Below are 14,097 nucleotides of genomic sequence, written 5' to 3'. Positions count from 1 at the left end.
TCTGACTCGACCTGCTGAGGATTTCGAGTAATCCAACTGCTCTCCACGGTGTAAACAATCTGTTTACAGAAGCAGGTCTTGTAATTTAGTGACGCTCTAAATGGTAAATAACAGAGTTTAACATTTGTAATCTAAACCAAGGGCTCTCTGGTTTCAGTGCACTGAGTCGTGCAGGGCAGTGGTAGTGAAACATGATGAGAAAACATCACCACTCTTTGGCTGAACTGCTCACAACCCAGAAATATCAAAGAGGTCATGCATTTATTACTTCTTTTTGACAGGAAATATGCCAAAATTATTGGGAATCACTGCTTCAGTGGTTTCAACAACAGTCAGTATTTGGGAAAGTATAAAAGTGACTGAACTTATAATAGTTTTCAATTACAAATGTTATGACTAGGGTCACAGCTAACTTATATTCATTACTGATTCACCTGTGTGTCAATGGAGTCTATATGTATAAAACTACCTTATCAAGAATGAATGTCACTTCCGGCTTTTCCCGTTAGGAGTTGCCACATGTTGACATCTGGCACGTGTTTTACGCCAGATGCCCTTCCTGACGCAACCCTGACTCGAACCCGGGCCCTGACCACTAGTCTATCAGGGAACCCATAAAACTAGCTTATCAAGAGAAGACATTTTTTACCTTGCTGATCACTAGTGTAACACTGACAAGACCACACAATGTTCTGATTGCCTGAGCCCTCAACTCATTAAAGTCCCAGGTTGTATTGTGTACGGAGATGCTGAAAGATACTGGTGACAGAAAATGGGACACTCTCCAGAAACTGAGCCAGCAAGACATATGCCCACCACACAAACACAAACAGTAAGTCAGCTAGCACGCTGACAAACAGGCACTGGGAGGCTGAGCTCTTCTTCTTTCCACTCAAACTGCGTGCCATCATCCACAGCCAGAGAACATCCCTTTCCTTCTGGCCAGCTTCGTGGGAAAGAGGCTGGAAATGTGGCTCTTTTTGGAGCTCTGCTGCATTTGTGTGCGTGTGTATATGCTTATTAGTCATCAATGGGGGAAGCTCCAACATTTGTTCCCTTTCTTGCTGGCACATGACTTGCAGCCAACCAGTCTTTTTGGCTCTGACGCACCACAAATTCTGGCCGGCAAGTTTTTTTGGCAGGATGCTTAACATGGTTACGCAATTGCTTCCGTCATTTCAGCACAAGCAAAAACAGATTGTATTCATAAACTGTTGCTGTGGAGATGTGCCCACACAGGCAGATTCAAAGGATCAAACAACATGTGTAACTTTTGTCCAACACAGCTTATGGACCTAGGTCAACACTGATAAAAAGTGAGTTACAGGTATAAGAATTAAGGCGTTGCCAGTTACTAGTCTGACACAATAACACTGAAATGCTTTCTTCATCCCAAAGGGGAAAACATCCTCTTTCTTCAGTTAGGAGCACAAGTGCAGCACACAGCAGTCTTGCAAGCTTCACGACGAAGCTTGCAAGACGAAGGAACGTAGGGAAGCTTCCCCAAAGAAGGGACTGAATCCTAATGCACAGTGTCCCCAAAAGAGTTAAGAATGATCTTTACTTGAAAACACAGTGTTTGTTGCATATACTGGGGTGGACTACAGCATCTTTGACATTTTAGGTAATACATGCACACATACACAATAGAACATTATATAACATTAAAATTCACATAATGATTTACACCCACCCACAGAATGAATCTATATCACCAATGGCCCACTTCCAAAGGGATAAAAAAAACAACTTCAGGGACATGTGCCTGCCAATCCCTCTGTCCACCACTAGGAGTCTCCTGCCATGTGCCTCCTCTGCTTGAAAGGGGGATTTAAATTTCTCAGGCTGTCAATCAAAAGCTCGACCATAACACGGTCCTTGTTCTCTACCCTTTGCTTTACAATAAAACAGACCACTTAAAACATAACACATTACAAAAAGCTCAAATTACATGTTCATCAAAGTGTATGCATGAAAAGGGAATATTAATTGTGTATTAACAACCTACAAGTTGTGCCCAAACAATGAAAGCTGTTTATTACATAAGCTAAATTTCATAAAGTATCACTAATAGGCGGTCTCTACCCTGGTGAGGTAGAATGTGGTCTTGTGTCTCACACTGTTACAACTGTCTCTTAATGTAGTAAAATAACAGTAAAGCCAATATTTAATTGATCTCTGAAGTAACTAAAAGGAACGGGCAAGCATACAGCCTTTGTATGTCACTACGACCCACCAAGCTTTTGATCAGTCACGTTGACTGACACCGCTCGGCAACCCTGCTAGGTCCGCGTAACGTTAATAGTAGATAAAACTATTTGCTATGGGGCTCTATTTAAGGCAATGACGATTATTCTGGACATAACTGAACATATCGTGTACAAGCCGCATCGTTTAAACTCGCTGGCACAGCGTGCAAGTAAAAATAACCCCGTTTCAGCGAACGAAACCCCACTTTCTTTCGTAAAGTCGTGTCAATAGATGGTTTAAAGCCCCAGTCGCCCACCGCTAGCGTTAGCAACCTTAGCTACCAGTCAACACGGCTTACAGAGCCGTCGCTTTTCTCTAATAAACAATTGGTGTTTGTCGTTTCCAACAAACTACGCCCATAAGCAACATTACAGCTCACATACCTGCCGTGGAACCAGTCTTTACAGATGTCGCACTCGATCATAAACCTGCTCACATCGTAGGGCTGCCGGCAGACACAGTATAGCGGGGCCGCCGCCATCTTCCTACTGTCCCCAAACAACGCAGGAATGAAGCGGGGCGGGGATTTAACCAGCCACCCGGAAATACCCGAAGGTGGAGCCGAGCGCCCCCGAGCTCACCACAAGATCCGCCATTCTAGGCAACCCCACAACTTACGTCAGTTTCCAAATTGTTCATTTCGATCTACTTGTGTAGGCACACTAACAAAAGACAAACTTTTTCCAACAAAAGAGTGACATGTCAGTGTTTTTTAAGACATTTTGTCAATGTATTCAGCAAAATCTGTTGATCTTTAGGACTAAATAAAGGAAAATATTGAGCTTCATAGGCTTTACAGGGTATGCTAATGATATACATTATATTTTCACTATTATGTGAGGTAACTTTAAATGTATTTTTTAAGTTTTCGTGTATTTAACAAATTCAACATATCTTATTCAACTTATCTTACTCAAAACGTTTCTTAAATTCTGGTCAAGAACCCAAAATATTCATAAAATACGCCAATATGATGCAGGGGAATTTAATAATATCAATTTGATTTAGCGTTTCAATAAAAAGTAATGCCTTCACATTTTACTTCTTAGGCTACATAATGTAGTTGAAATGAAGCACAGAATTTTTTTTAGATGTAAAAAACATTTGTAAATGATTGTAAATTACATTAAATACATGCGTTCTGAAGTGCAGCATTGGCACCAACCTATCAGTAAGCACACAACTGATATGATGCAAACAACCCCCCCCCCCCAAAAAAAAAGCAGAGATGTGTGGGATGCAATCTAAAGCTGCTCTCTCTGCTGCGTATTTGCACAGTTGTGTTCTATTTTCAAACCTGTCCTTAGCACATAATTTTCTTCAGCTAATATTTTCAACCTATAACATAAATTGCAGATGAGCCTTAAAACCAAAACAATATCTACTCCTGGCATGTCTCCATGGAGCGTGTCTGACATGCCCTACGCGCTTGTGTAGAGAATAGCAATGGGACCACCGACCCTCAGCTTGATCTGTGAGCTGACAGCACCCATCCCCCACACGCCCATCTGTGCTGCTCTGCATAAGCAGGCTTGGTTCATGCAGGGACTCATGAGCGCTCACTGCACAGGAGACACATGTGATTTACTAGGTTCATCTGCAGATCTCAGTTTGAGTATATTTTCCTTTGGCACATTCCCAGTCTACAGCAAGACGTAAACATTTCCTCTGTCCTCAGGATGATAATAACGGCCCACACCAGTTGTAGAAGATCATTATCACATCTTCACATTAGGATTTCTCTCCCTCAGCCTAGTGTGAGCAGTGCGACTTCATGTCTAGTGTGCAGATCCCCCAAATGCCTGTAAATATTCCTCCTGGTAGTTAATTATCCTGTGTAGTTGACATAATATGTAAAGGCTTGTCAGTCTCTACAGCCCTGTGATAGACTGGTGACCTGTGCATGGTGTACTTCACCTCTTGCCCAATGTGACCTGGCTCCAGGATAAGAGTTACAGCTAGTTGATAAAAGTGAATGTTGGTGCTTCTTTTTTTTAAGGTTTTTAACCTCTTTCACTCATGTAAAGCACTTTGGTCAACTAAAGTTGTTATAAAGTGCTTGGCTGTCTAAATAAAATTTGGTTTGATTGATCGATTGTCACTGTTGATGAATATCCAATGAGAACATTGCTATAAACAATGAAGTTACTCACAAGTATGAGCATTTGTAGATGTCATGTAACACATAAAAACATATGGACAATGAACCAGTGCAAAGTAAGAAACCAAGTGATTTTTTTTACAAGAGATAATGAACTTAATAAATCCTTAACAAATTGACCAAAAATATTGTTCAGATAGCCTGTTGAAATCCTCATTAACGCAAAAATAATGCATTGCCAGTTGTTACTCCTCTTGGATGCTTGAGCTTCACTGTGCAGAATGATGTGTGCAGAGTTTGACACAAAGAGCCTGTTTACAAATTCATCTGCTATAAAGGGATGGTTTCAATCTAAGATCTGTTTGTACAAATATGATTTGGACTCCAACAGTGGTCCAGTATGCTTCATAAAATAATGTGAGTCCTCAAGTACAGAGACACTGAAAAAGGATGAAGGTTGCAAAACCCTTGAAAGAAATATTTGTATTTTCATGAATTAGGATTTTTTTTTTCAATGAGGGCAAAGACAAAGGTGTGCATTTTATTTCATTGTCAGTATCTCAGGCAAAAATTATTTAGTCTTTTTATTTTAAAATGTGTCGGGAGAGGAAGTTTGTGTTAGACAAAAATCACAGCCATAGAAGTTTTTTCATCCCATATTGGACTATTAGATTAAAATACACAAAACTCATTAGATATCACCGATATCAACAATGAAGCTACGTAAAACAACCGCAAGAGGCTTTACACTCTATTCCTTTCTATTCTCAAACTAATTTATGTATATAAATCTATTTAAAAAAGGGGCAACAATTTAGTGTTAAAGCGTCACCTCCCGGTTAAATAGCGACATTGTTGGCTGCGTGCTCGCGCTCTCCCGGAGCGCGCACGCTATGCGCTGTCTTACGTCTGCCCAAACAAGGAAGAAGCGAGCCCACCCCCTCTGCATTAGCAGCATCATGGATGCATCATGGTGCAATAAAATTCAGACACGATTTAAATCGGAGTTTTTACTTGCCGAGTATGGATTGTGGAGATACTTTACCACGACTTACGATATAACTAGATGTTAAAAGAGGTAAGAAATAAATACATGGTGGTGTGAAGAAGCAGAAGCTGTGCTGCGTTAGGGAGGTGGCTGGCTGATTTCTTCACAGCCGTCTGTTGCTACACAGGACTTTGCAGCACATCTGTCATGCTCTAACATAATTTAGCTAATTTATTTCATCTCTCTTTTTTCATACAATAAAATAGTACCTCATAGTTTAGTAACTGTTTAGTCGTTTTCTGGCAAAAATGGCAGGTATTCACTTGTTTCAGGAATTTGCTGATTGTATTTGACCTTAAGTCATATTTGTGGATTTTACACAATTTTATATTTTTGACAATTTTAATGGGCAGTTTTCACCATTTTATAATTTGAACCTTTAATCAAGAAAATAATATTCATTAATTGATCATGGAAATAATTGTTAGATGTAACAAAATTCTGTAATTTGAATGGCCCTTCTAAAATAAATTATTAAAAACATTGGAGCAATAGTAATTTTATTACAGTTTTAAAATATTTACAAAAGCTGATTTTTCAAGGAGGCAACAGAGTTTTAGAAAAACATTTGAAAATGTTATGCCAAATATAATCATCTGAGATCAAGGAATTACTGCTAATCTCTGAGTGACTGCAGATGCAGCGTTCGGTAATAAATAATGAAGATTTGTGCATCGGTGTTAGTTAGTAAATGTCACTGGTAGAAGTAGACACCCAATGGTATTTGCATTAAATGAATACATTTCATGCTCTGATAAAATGGTCGTGTAAATTATTAGATATTTGGCTTCCCTTGGTAAAATGTGCATTTGTATCCTTAGTGAAACCATTATAAAGTGATGTACTGTTTCATTTGGGATGGGTTTGGTAGAGCCGTGTCCTGAACCTGAAGATGAGGCGTTTGTCCAGAAAGAAAGCCCTGAGCCTGGTGAAGGAGCTTGACGCCTTCCCCAAAGTGTCAGAGAGCTACGTGGAGACCTCCGCTTCAGGTGGAACAGGTGAGACATTGCTCTGTGAACAAGACAGTAGTAAAGATATCAGTTCTTTGCTGATGCCTTGACAAACAGTAACCATTTCGTCTTGTCCGCAGTGTCACTGATAGCTTTTAGTGCCATGGCACTTCTGGCTATATTAGAGTTCTTTGTTTATCGAGACACTTGGATGAAGTATGAATATGCAGTTGACAAGGATTTTTCTAGGTAGGTTATTATAATTCAGTTCCCAACAACCACTTCTTACTTTCTGTTTATTTGTATGCACATTGCATTGCTTACAGTTCAAATATGGGAGAGGATATTACTCACTCTTGTTTTGTTTTTTGTCTTTTTTTACAGTAAATTGAGAATTAACATTGACATTACAGTTGCCATGAAATGCCAGCGTGAGTGTCCGAGCTCCTTTTCCTTTCACATAGAACAACTAGTCATTGACATATATTGCAAATGTATACTGTGTATTCATCACTTAATACTTTGTCTGTGATTACAGATGTTGGCGCAGATATTCTAGACCTGGCTGAGACCATGATCACATCCAGTGGCCTCCAGTACGAGCCCGTGAGTGAAGAATGTCTAGACTAATTTAATTCTGCATGCACTCTCTAGTTACCTCTCCAGCTGTTTATGAAAAGATCACAGTTTGTTCATTAGACTGTTTTGAGGCACATATTATTGGCATGCTTTTAGAAATGTTGCTTTTAACAACTGGGTCCTTTTGCTGTCCTCTCTGTACATTTGTTCAGGTTATTTTTGAACTGACTCCACAACAGAGACTGTGGCAAAGGTAAGCTTTCATGAAATCACTGCTTCTTTTAAAAGCTTGTTTTGAAAAGTAGTATCTCAAGGACTTGGGTGTTGGTAGCAGTCTAGAAATCTTGCATAACTGCATTCCAGATGTAGTTTCTGTGCACAAATGTAGCTTTGAGCAAGTGCTTGGCAACCTGTCGTTTGTCCTCCAGGACGCTGCTTCTCATACAGAGCAGGCTGAGAGAGGAACATGCTCTCCAGGAAGTCCTCTACAAAACTCTTCTTAAAGGAGCTCCCACTGCACTGCCCCCACGGTATACTTTTTATAAAAGGCAAATAAAAATTGGCAGGAACAGGCTTAAGTTGTATTTTTTGTAGACAAGGAGTAAAACATGCTGAATCGTGTGTAGGGAGGATCTCTCTATGGAGCCACTTAATGCATGCAGGATACATGGACACGTCTACGTCAACAAGGTGGCAGGAAACCTGCATATCACTGTGGGAAAGTAAGAGAATCTGTGCTGAGTTTGTTGACATGATCCAAGATTTGCATAAAGAAGAAAAACGGAACTACTTGGTCTTCTAATACCAGTATTTTGCCTTTTGCAGGCCTATTCACCATCCTCAGGGTCATGCCCACATTGCAGCTTTTGTGAGCCACGACAGTAAGTTAAAATGTTTCTTTTTGTAATTTACAAATACAGCTGGCAAAATTACTTTAAATTCTGCCAAGGGTATTGCAAAATTGTTAAAAAGTAAATAATATTTGTTCAGTTGAATACTGCATCCATTGTTTCCTGTTTGCAATATACAAGATAGTGTCACTTTCTAGCTATCCAGTGCAGTCACAAGCTTACAAGTGCAGAGTAGATTTTTTTTTTCCATTTTCTCTTTTACAAGTCAGAGCAAGCTATCTATGCCCTTGATTGAACCTGAGCTTACTGTCATCTTTGCGTTACAGCGTACAACTTCTCCCATCGAATAGACAATTTATCTTTTGGGGAGGAGATACCGGGTATCATCAATCCTCTGGATGGCACAGAGAAAATCACCTATAACAGTAAGTCACTGCACTTCCCACAGATGGGAATATAGAGGATAAAACATATGGTGAAGTGGTGGATGATCACTACTTAAATACAGTACAAGACAGGAGTTTTGTTGCACTTGAAAGACAGTGAATGTTAGAACAGTAACATTATGTTTCTTCAGCTGTACTTGGCATTTTCCTTCTTCAAATTAATGTAAAAACACAAAATATTTCAGTTTTTCACAAGTGCCTGCTGCATGTCTACCCCAGACAACCAGATGTTCCAGTACTTCATCACAGTGGTGCCCACCAGACTGAACACATACAAGATATCGGCTGACACGCACCAGTTTTCTGTGACCGAGCGAGTGAGTCAAAAGAACTTTTAAAAATCCAGGCAAACTGTGACAAAACCTGAGAAGCAGCTAGAGAGACAGAGAGAATGATGGGTTCTGGGGAAGCCCAGGGGAGTACTAACCACCATACTACCTGTTTCCAAGGAGCGGGTGATAAACCACGCAGCAGGCAGTCACGGAGTTTCTGGGATCTTTGTCAAGTACGACACCAGCTCTCTGATGGTGACGGTCAGCGAGCAGCATATGCCACTGTGGCAGTTCCTGGTGCGACTGTGCGGCATTATCGGGGGAATCTTCTCCACAACAGGCAAGTCTGCAATCTTATTTTTTGTTCAATTAACAGACAGTACAGTCACATAAAAAAAAAAAAAGCAGCAAATGTAACGTATAGGGCGCATAGCTGAAGCCAGCCTTTGGGCCCCCCATCCCCGGTCTTTTAAATTCAGTCCAACTATATACTTGTTAAAAAAAGGATTTGTTTTAGCATGTAATTTGAGTGTTGACTTAAAATGTAACTGTCACCACGTTTCTCTCACTGAAGGCATGCTCCATGGGCTTGTTGGCTTCTGTTTTGATGTTATCTGTTGTCGTCTCAAACTGGGAGTCTATAGGCCCAGAGAGGTGAGTCGTTACAATTATTCAAAACACTGCCTTCCTGTTGTACCCTAAATGAGTTGTCTCCATTACTGCAAGCAGTGTTTTTACTCTGTGTTACAGCACTATTTCAGTAGACCCAACTGTACCGACTCTGTTCTAGGCTGCGCAGCTACACAACCAGAATGATCTGAACAATCACTAGATCCCTCTGCTGGCTGACCGTGTCCCTCAGGAGTAGCCGTCTCAATGACCAGGGCATGCTGCCTGCCTTCTGCATAGTTTAATGAAGCAGACCTAAACCTGGTTTCTCATCCCAGTAGGAGAGAATAGACCAGAGTTCATCATCTTCTATTTGTTGTTGTTCCTGTCTTGAAACTGTTCTACTGAAAAAAAGCAAAGCTGTCTGTTAATCACGTAACTTGGAGTGAAATTCACATCCAATCATTGCATTTCAGAAAGGTACATGCTCTGTGAGTGCAGTTGTGTATACAGCAATATTTGAAGATGGCTTTTTTAAAGAAATGTTACAGGTTTACCGTTCCATTAACTGTGCAAAACAATTTCATTCCTCCTTTGTAGACATTCAACAAGTCCAGTGTAGTTTTGCTACACTGTGGTTAAAGAAATATGTGAACAGTATTTAAAGAGTTGGCTCTCTAAGATGTGAAGCACAAACCTTTAAGAGGACGACTGTGCTGGCGACTAGAAAATAATATGAAATTACACTTGTATAACTGGTCCGCGTTCCAGCTTAAAAATATACAGGTCTGTGTGCAGGCACAGCAAATACTGTTTGTAAAACAAATCCAGCATTTTTAGACAAACCTAGTATTTAGGAGAACATGTCTGACTGATAACCATTACAACCTCAGCCAGTGAGAATATTCAAACACATTCTTATGACAGACAAGAGCCTGCAAACCCCACAGGACAACAGCAATACTAATGTGCTCAGCATTTTTTTCCACACGCAGCTGGATCATTTTTCTGACTAACATTTATCAGAAGAATCACTTTAAACTGGCTGCTAAAATTACATTTTGTGACTAGAAACCCAACATTAGTGAAGCAGAAAGCAAGTTTAATGGACTGCAGCACACTTCACTGTTCTAGTTTATTTCTGCTTTGGAAAGTAAACATGAACAAAGTGTCGTCAGAGCTGGGAATAAAGGTGGTCAGACATTTCGCAAATAACACAAAAAGATGAAGTCATTGGTTATGTGTTGCTGTTTGTCACATGCAGTAACTGTGGCTCCTGCTCGGGGTTTCCTGTACCGTGTTCTGCATTTGGTCTGCAAACAGCAAAGACAGCACAGACAAGAGCAAAACTCCAGAACGATGACACCATTACAGTAACACTGAGAACAATCTGATGAAACCACTTCATACAGACCTCGTATGACTGCAGACATTTTGGTTCATCACCCCAGCCCCGAGAAAATAAGAGGACTTTTACCATGGTTACATCACAAACATGGGCTTTGCATAAACATACAGTTTTGTCCCCTTTTCTCCCATAAAAGCTCATGACCATTGTTTGTATTCTGTCCAGCGTCCAGCCGTGCAACACAGACAACACTGCAGCTTCCTCGTTTGTTTAGTAAAAATCTGACTTGCCTGTCACACTTAACACTTTGGGTAGACTCTGTGGGAAGCTCTGTGGTGGAATCCTGTGAAGACACCCACCAGGCAAAAACAGTCAATTCATTTTTTTTTGGTAATATGCATGTTGAACTATTTACAGATATTCCAAACTGGGATGAAAGATCTACCACTCCTGTGGTTCTGGTCCAGACTAGCATACAGCTGGGACTGGCTCCAGCCCCCTCACGTCCCTCTTCAGGATAAGAGGTATAGATAATGGATGGATGGGTGGATATAATTATCCAATGATAGTGGGGAAAAGAATGATTTGATCCCCTGCTGATTTTGTAGGTTTGCCCACTTACAAAGAAATGAAGGGTCTATAATTTTTTATCATAGGTTTATTCTAAAGGATAGCGACATAATATTAACAAAAAATCCTGAAAAAGCATGATACAAATGTTATAAATTAAGTTGGATTTCAGTGAGTAAAATAAGTAATTGATCCCCTACCAACCAACAATAATTCTGGCTCCCACAGACTGGATATGTGCTCATGTGGTGCACAGATTAGACCTGTCAGCATAAGAAGGTGCTCCTAACAACAACTTATGTATATAAAAGACACCTGTCCACAGAGTTTCTCCATCTTCCATTCAAACCTCACCGCCATGGGCAAGACCAAAGAGCTGTCAAAGGAAGTCAGGGACAAGATTGTAGACAACCTGCACAAGGCTGGAATGGACTACAAGACCATCAGCAAGAAGCTTGGTGAGAAGGAGACAACTGCTGGAGTGATTATTCATAAATGGAAGAAATACAAACTAACCATCAATCGTCCTCGGTCTGGAGCTCCATGCAAGAGTTCAGCTCATGGGGTAAGGATGATCATGAGAAAAGTGAGGGATCAGGCCAGAACTACACGGGAGGAGCTTGTGAATGATCTCAAGGCAGTTGGGACCACAGCATTGAGGGCCAATGGACAGGGCTGTGTATTGTAAAATCTTGGATGAGAACCTCCTTCCCTCAGCCAGGACACTGAAGATGAGTCACGGATGGCTCTTCCAGCATGACAATGACCCAAAACATACGGCCAAGGCAACAAAGGCGTGGCTCAAGAAGAAGCACATTAAGGTCATGGAGTGGCCTAGCCAGTCTCCAGACCTTAATCCTATTGAAAATCTACAGAGGGAGCTGAAACTTCAAGTTGCCAAGCGACAGCCAAGAAACCTTAAAGATTTAGAGGCAATCTAAAGAGGAGTGAACCAAAATCCCTCCTGAGATGTGCACAAACCTGGTGACCAGCTAAGAAGCGTCTTACCTCTGTGCTGGCCAACAAGGGTTTCTCCACCAAGTACTAAGTCATGTTTTGCTTGGGGATCAAATACTTATTTTACTCACTAAAATGCAACTCAGTTTATAACATTTGTATCATGTGCTTTTTCAAGATTTTGGTTTTGTTGAAATTCTGTCGCTATCCTTTAGAATAAACCTGATAAAAATGATAGACCCTTCATTTCTTTGTAAGTGGGCAAACCTACAAAATCAGCAGGGGATCAAATAATCCCTTTCCCCACTGTATTTGAAAAAGCCAGATGGTCAATTAACAACATAACTATAATTAAAGGATTTCCTGAACCCTCAAAACTATTCTGTCCATTGACCTTTTTACAAGTTGCAACTGTTTTCTACCCAAGTAGCAGGTGCCATTGTGTGTGGTTTACAATACAATTGCAACTTGGGAAACTGTTTGGAAGTCTTTTATACCCAACTGGTAAGAAGACTGATTAAAGCGTGACGTTTTGCAACTGCACCCACTGCTTGGACAACTTAATTTTATCAGGGGATCTTTTACAATCCCACAGTTGGATTAGAATTAATCTGTAATCTCGTAAATTAATCTGCAATTTTTCCACTTCAATTTCATCCTCAGTCATCTAAGGAGCTTCCCCTTCATCTGCTAAGGGTTTGGGAGAGTTGGTCTCAAAACACTTTTGGGAGACAGTGTACGGGACACTGGGCTATACAAATAAACTTGACTCTGATATACATATAATACAAGGTCTACCACATATAATCAGACTAGTCTTTGATGCAAGTATAAAGATGTAAAAGTAGTAAACTTAGTTTCAGTACAAACTGCTGTACAAATAGGCAAAATGTGGATGAGCATTCACACAAGCAAGGTTCAAAGACATACTGACATTTGTGATGGTAAATAAGTGACAACCTCAACAGCAGGAAAGATGGCAGACCGTTATGTTTCAGTATCTGCAGTGATGGTCAGATTTCAGCTCTAACACTAGTCTCAATAATCTAGATTGGCCTTGAGGCAGGTAACCACCAGTCAACCTTCAAGGCAGCAGACGTACAGATATCCAAATCACCTGCGTGTTAAAGAGGAACTGGGCATCTCCACAGGAAAAACACAGAACCCAAATGACCTTATAGAAACTCTCCTCCATTGAGACGCTGCCATGTTTCAAGAATGGAAAAAAAAAATCATCACAAGGCAAGACAATGTAATTTAACAGGACAGAAACACTGCTGTGAAAAGGAACATGGAAGTTGTTGCATATATAATTGGCCACTTTGAGAAGAAAACAGCAGGTAGAAAATGAATGGACGGGGTCTGACTGAACAGAGCAGGTACTAATGACAGATTTCCAATACAAACAAATAATTCATGGCTAGTAGACCTTTTTCCCCTTCTGAGAACTTCACACGGCTGCGGCCCCCACCTGCAGAGAGCCCTGCTAATCCGCACTAAAGGAGAATTTGGAATGTCCTTAGTGAATGTCAGAGTCTCAGATGTTTTGTCCTGCTGACAGCTGAGGGCAAGGGAGAGCTGATGTCTCTGGCTTGAGGCAGAGAGAGGAAGACTCAGTTGGTTAAGGTGCTGGATGCACGGAAGTAGGAGAGGAACTTGAAACAGAGGCTGACCACAAAGTACCAGATGTTTCTGGCCATCTGGGAGCGGGCGATAAACACCCTCCAGATGAAAACGACCAGCAGAGTGTTGAAGGTATAGCGGATGTTCCTCAGCCTGGGAGAGAAGGAGTAAGTCAGGACATATTGAACAAGGTCTAAAATAATCCACTGGCTACGGAGATCATGGTTAAACATTTAGAAGAAATCTGCATCTATAATAAAACTTGACAATATACATGTGACTATACACAACAGTTTGAGGAAATTCTGATTTCCTCCACAACATTCAGGTTAATAATGAATCCTTTGTTAGGGCATGTGATATTTATTTTCCATTTCCAGTTTCACCAACACAATGATGTAACAGGGAGGTAGTTCCAGTAACTGATAGCCAAAAACTATTGTTTAGTTGGTAGACAGGCTGACAAATCTTTAAATCTGTACTTAAGTTGCAT

At 40.6% G+C, this 14,097-nt stretch overlaps 3 protein-coding genes across 5 annotated transcripts in view; 1 reads left to right on the top strand and 2 right to left on the bottom strand.

Annotated features, from left to right (window-relative positions):
- The window catches only part of kdm7aa (lysine (K)-specific demethylase 7Aa), a 28,050-nt gene extending 25,289 nt beyond the window's left edge, over positions 1-2,761 (bottom strand). Inside the window, exon 1 of the mRNA XM_020616749.1 lies at positions 2,634-2,761. Within this exon, the coding sequence (XP_020472405.1) occupies positions 2,634-2,731 (98 nt within the window). The 5' untranslated portion in view covers positions 2,732-2,761. The remainder of the gene's footprint in view (positions 1-2,633) is intronic.
- Positions 2,762-5,275: 2,514 nt separating this feature from the next.
- The window catches only part of LOC109969696 (endoplasmic reticulum-Golgi intermediate compartment protein 2-like), a 12,639-nt gene continuing 3,817 nt past the window's right edge, over positions 5,276-14,097 (top strand). The window contains exons 1-14 of one of the 3 annotated variants that reach the window (XM_020616763.1): positions 5,276-5,429; positions 6,271-6,397; positions 6,490-6,598; positions 6,734-6,780; positions 6,888-6,955; positions 7,141-7,181; positions 7,357-7,458; positions 7,555-7,650; positions 7,754-7,809; positions 8,106-8,204; positions 8,445-8,542; positions 8,675-8,837; positions 9,072-9,151; positions 9,288-11,063. In XM_020616763.1, coding sequence (XP_020472419.1) covers positions 5,418-5,429; positions 6,271-6,397; positions 6,490-6,598; positions 6,734-6,780; positions 6,888-6,955; positions 7,141-7,181; positions 7,357-7,458; positions 7,555-7,650; positions 7,754-7,809; positions 8,106-8,204; positions 8,445-8,542; positions 8,675-8,837; positions 9,072-9,151; positions 9,288-9,329 — 1,140 coding nt within the window. In that variant the 5' untranslated portion in view covers positions 5,276-5,417 and the 3' untranslated portion in view covers positions 9,330-11,063. Of the gene's footprint in view, positions 5,430-6,270; positions 6,398-6,489; positions 6,599-6,733; positions 6,781-6,887; positions 6,956-7,140; positions 7,182-7,356; positions 7,459-7,554; positions 7,651-7,753; positions 7,810-8,105; positions 8,205-8,444; positions 8,543-8,674; positions 8,838-9,071; positions 9,152-9,247; positions 11,064-14,097 lie in introns of those variants that run through there. The other 2 variants (XM_020616762.1, XM_020616764.1) reach the window with 2 other exon arrangements.
- Positions 11,147-14,097, bottom strand: part of LOC109969697 (fatty acyl-CoA reductase 1-like) — a 47,356-nt gene continuing 44,405 nt past the window's right edge. The window contains exon 12 of the mRNA XM_020616766.1: positions 11,147-13,810. Within this exon, the coding sequence (XP_020472422.1) occupies positions 13,595-13,810 (216 nt within the window). The 3' untranslated portion in view covers positions 11,147-13,594. The remainder of the gene's footprint in view (positions 13,811-14,097) is intronic.

Source organism: Monopterus albus, unplaced genomic scaffold (assembly GCF_001952655.1).
Source record: "Monopterus albus unplaced genomic scaffold, M_albus_1.0 scaffold178.1, whole genome shotgun sequence".
Classification (NCBI taxonomy): Eukaryota; Metazoa; Chordata; class Actinopteri; order Synbranchiformes; family Synbranchidae; genus Monopterus; species Monopterus albus.
The sequence above is the reverse complement of the archived record's forward strand: the minus strand, read 5'-3'. Positions and strand labels throughout refer to the sequence as shown.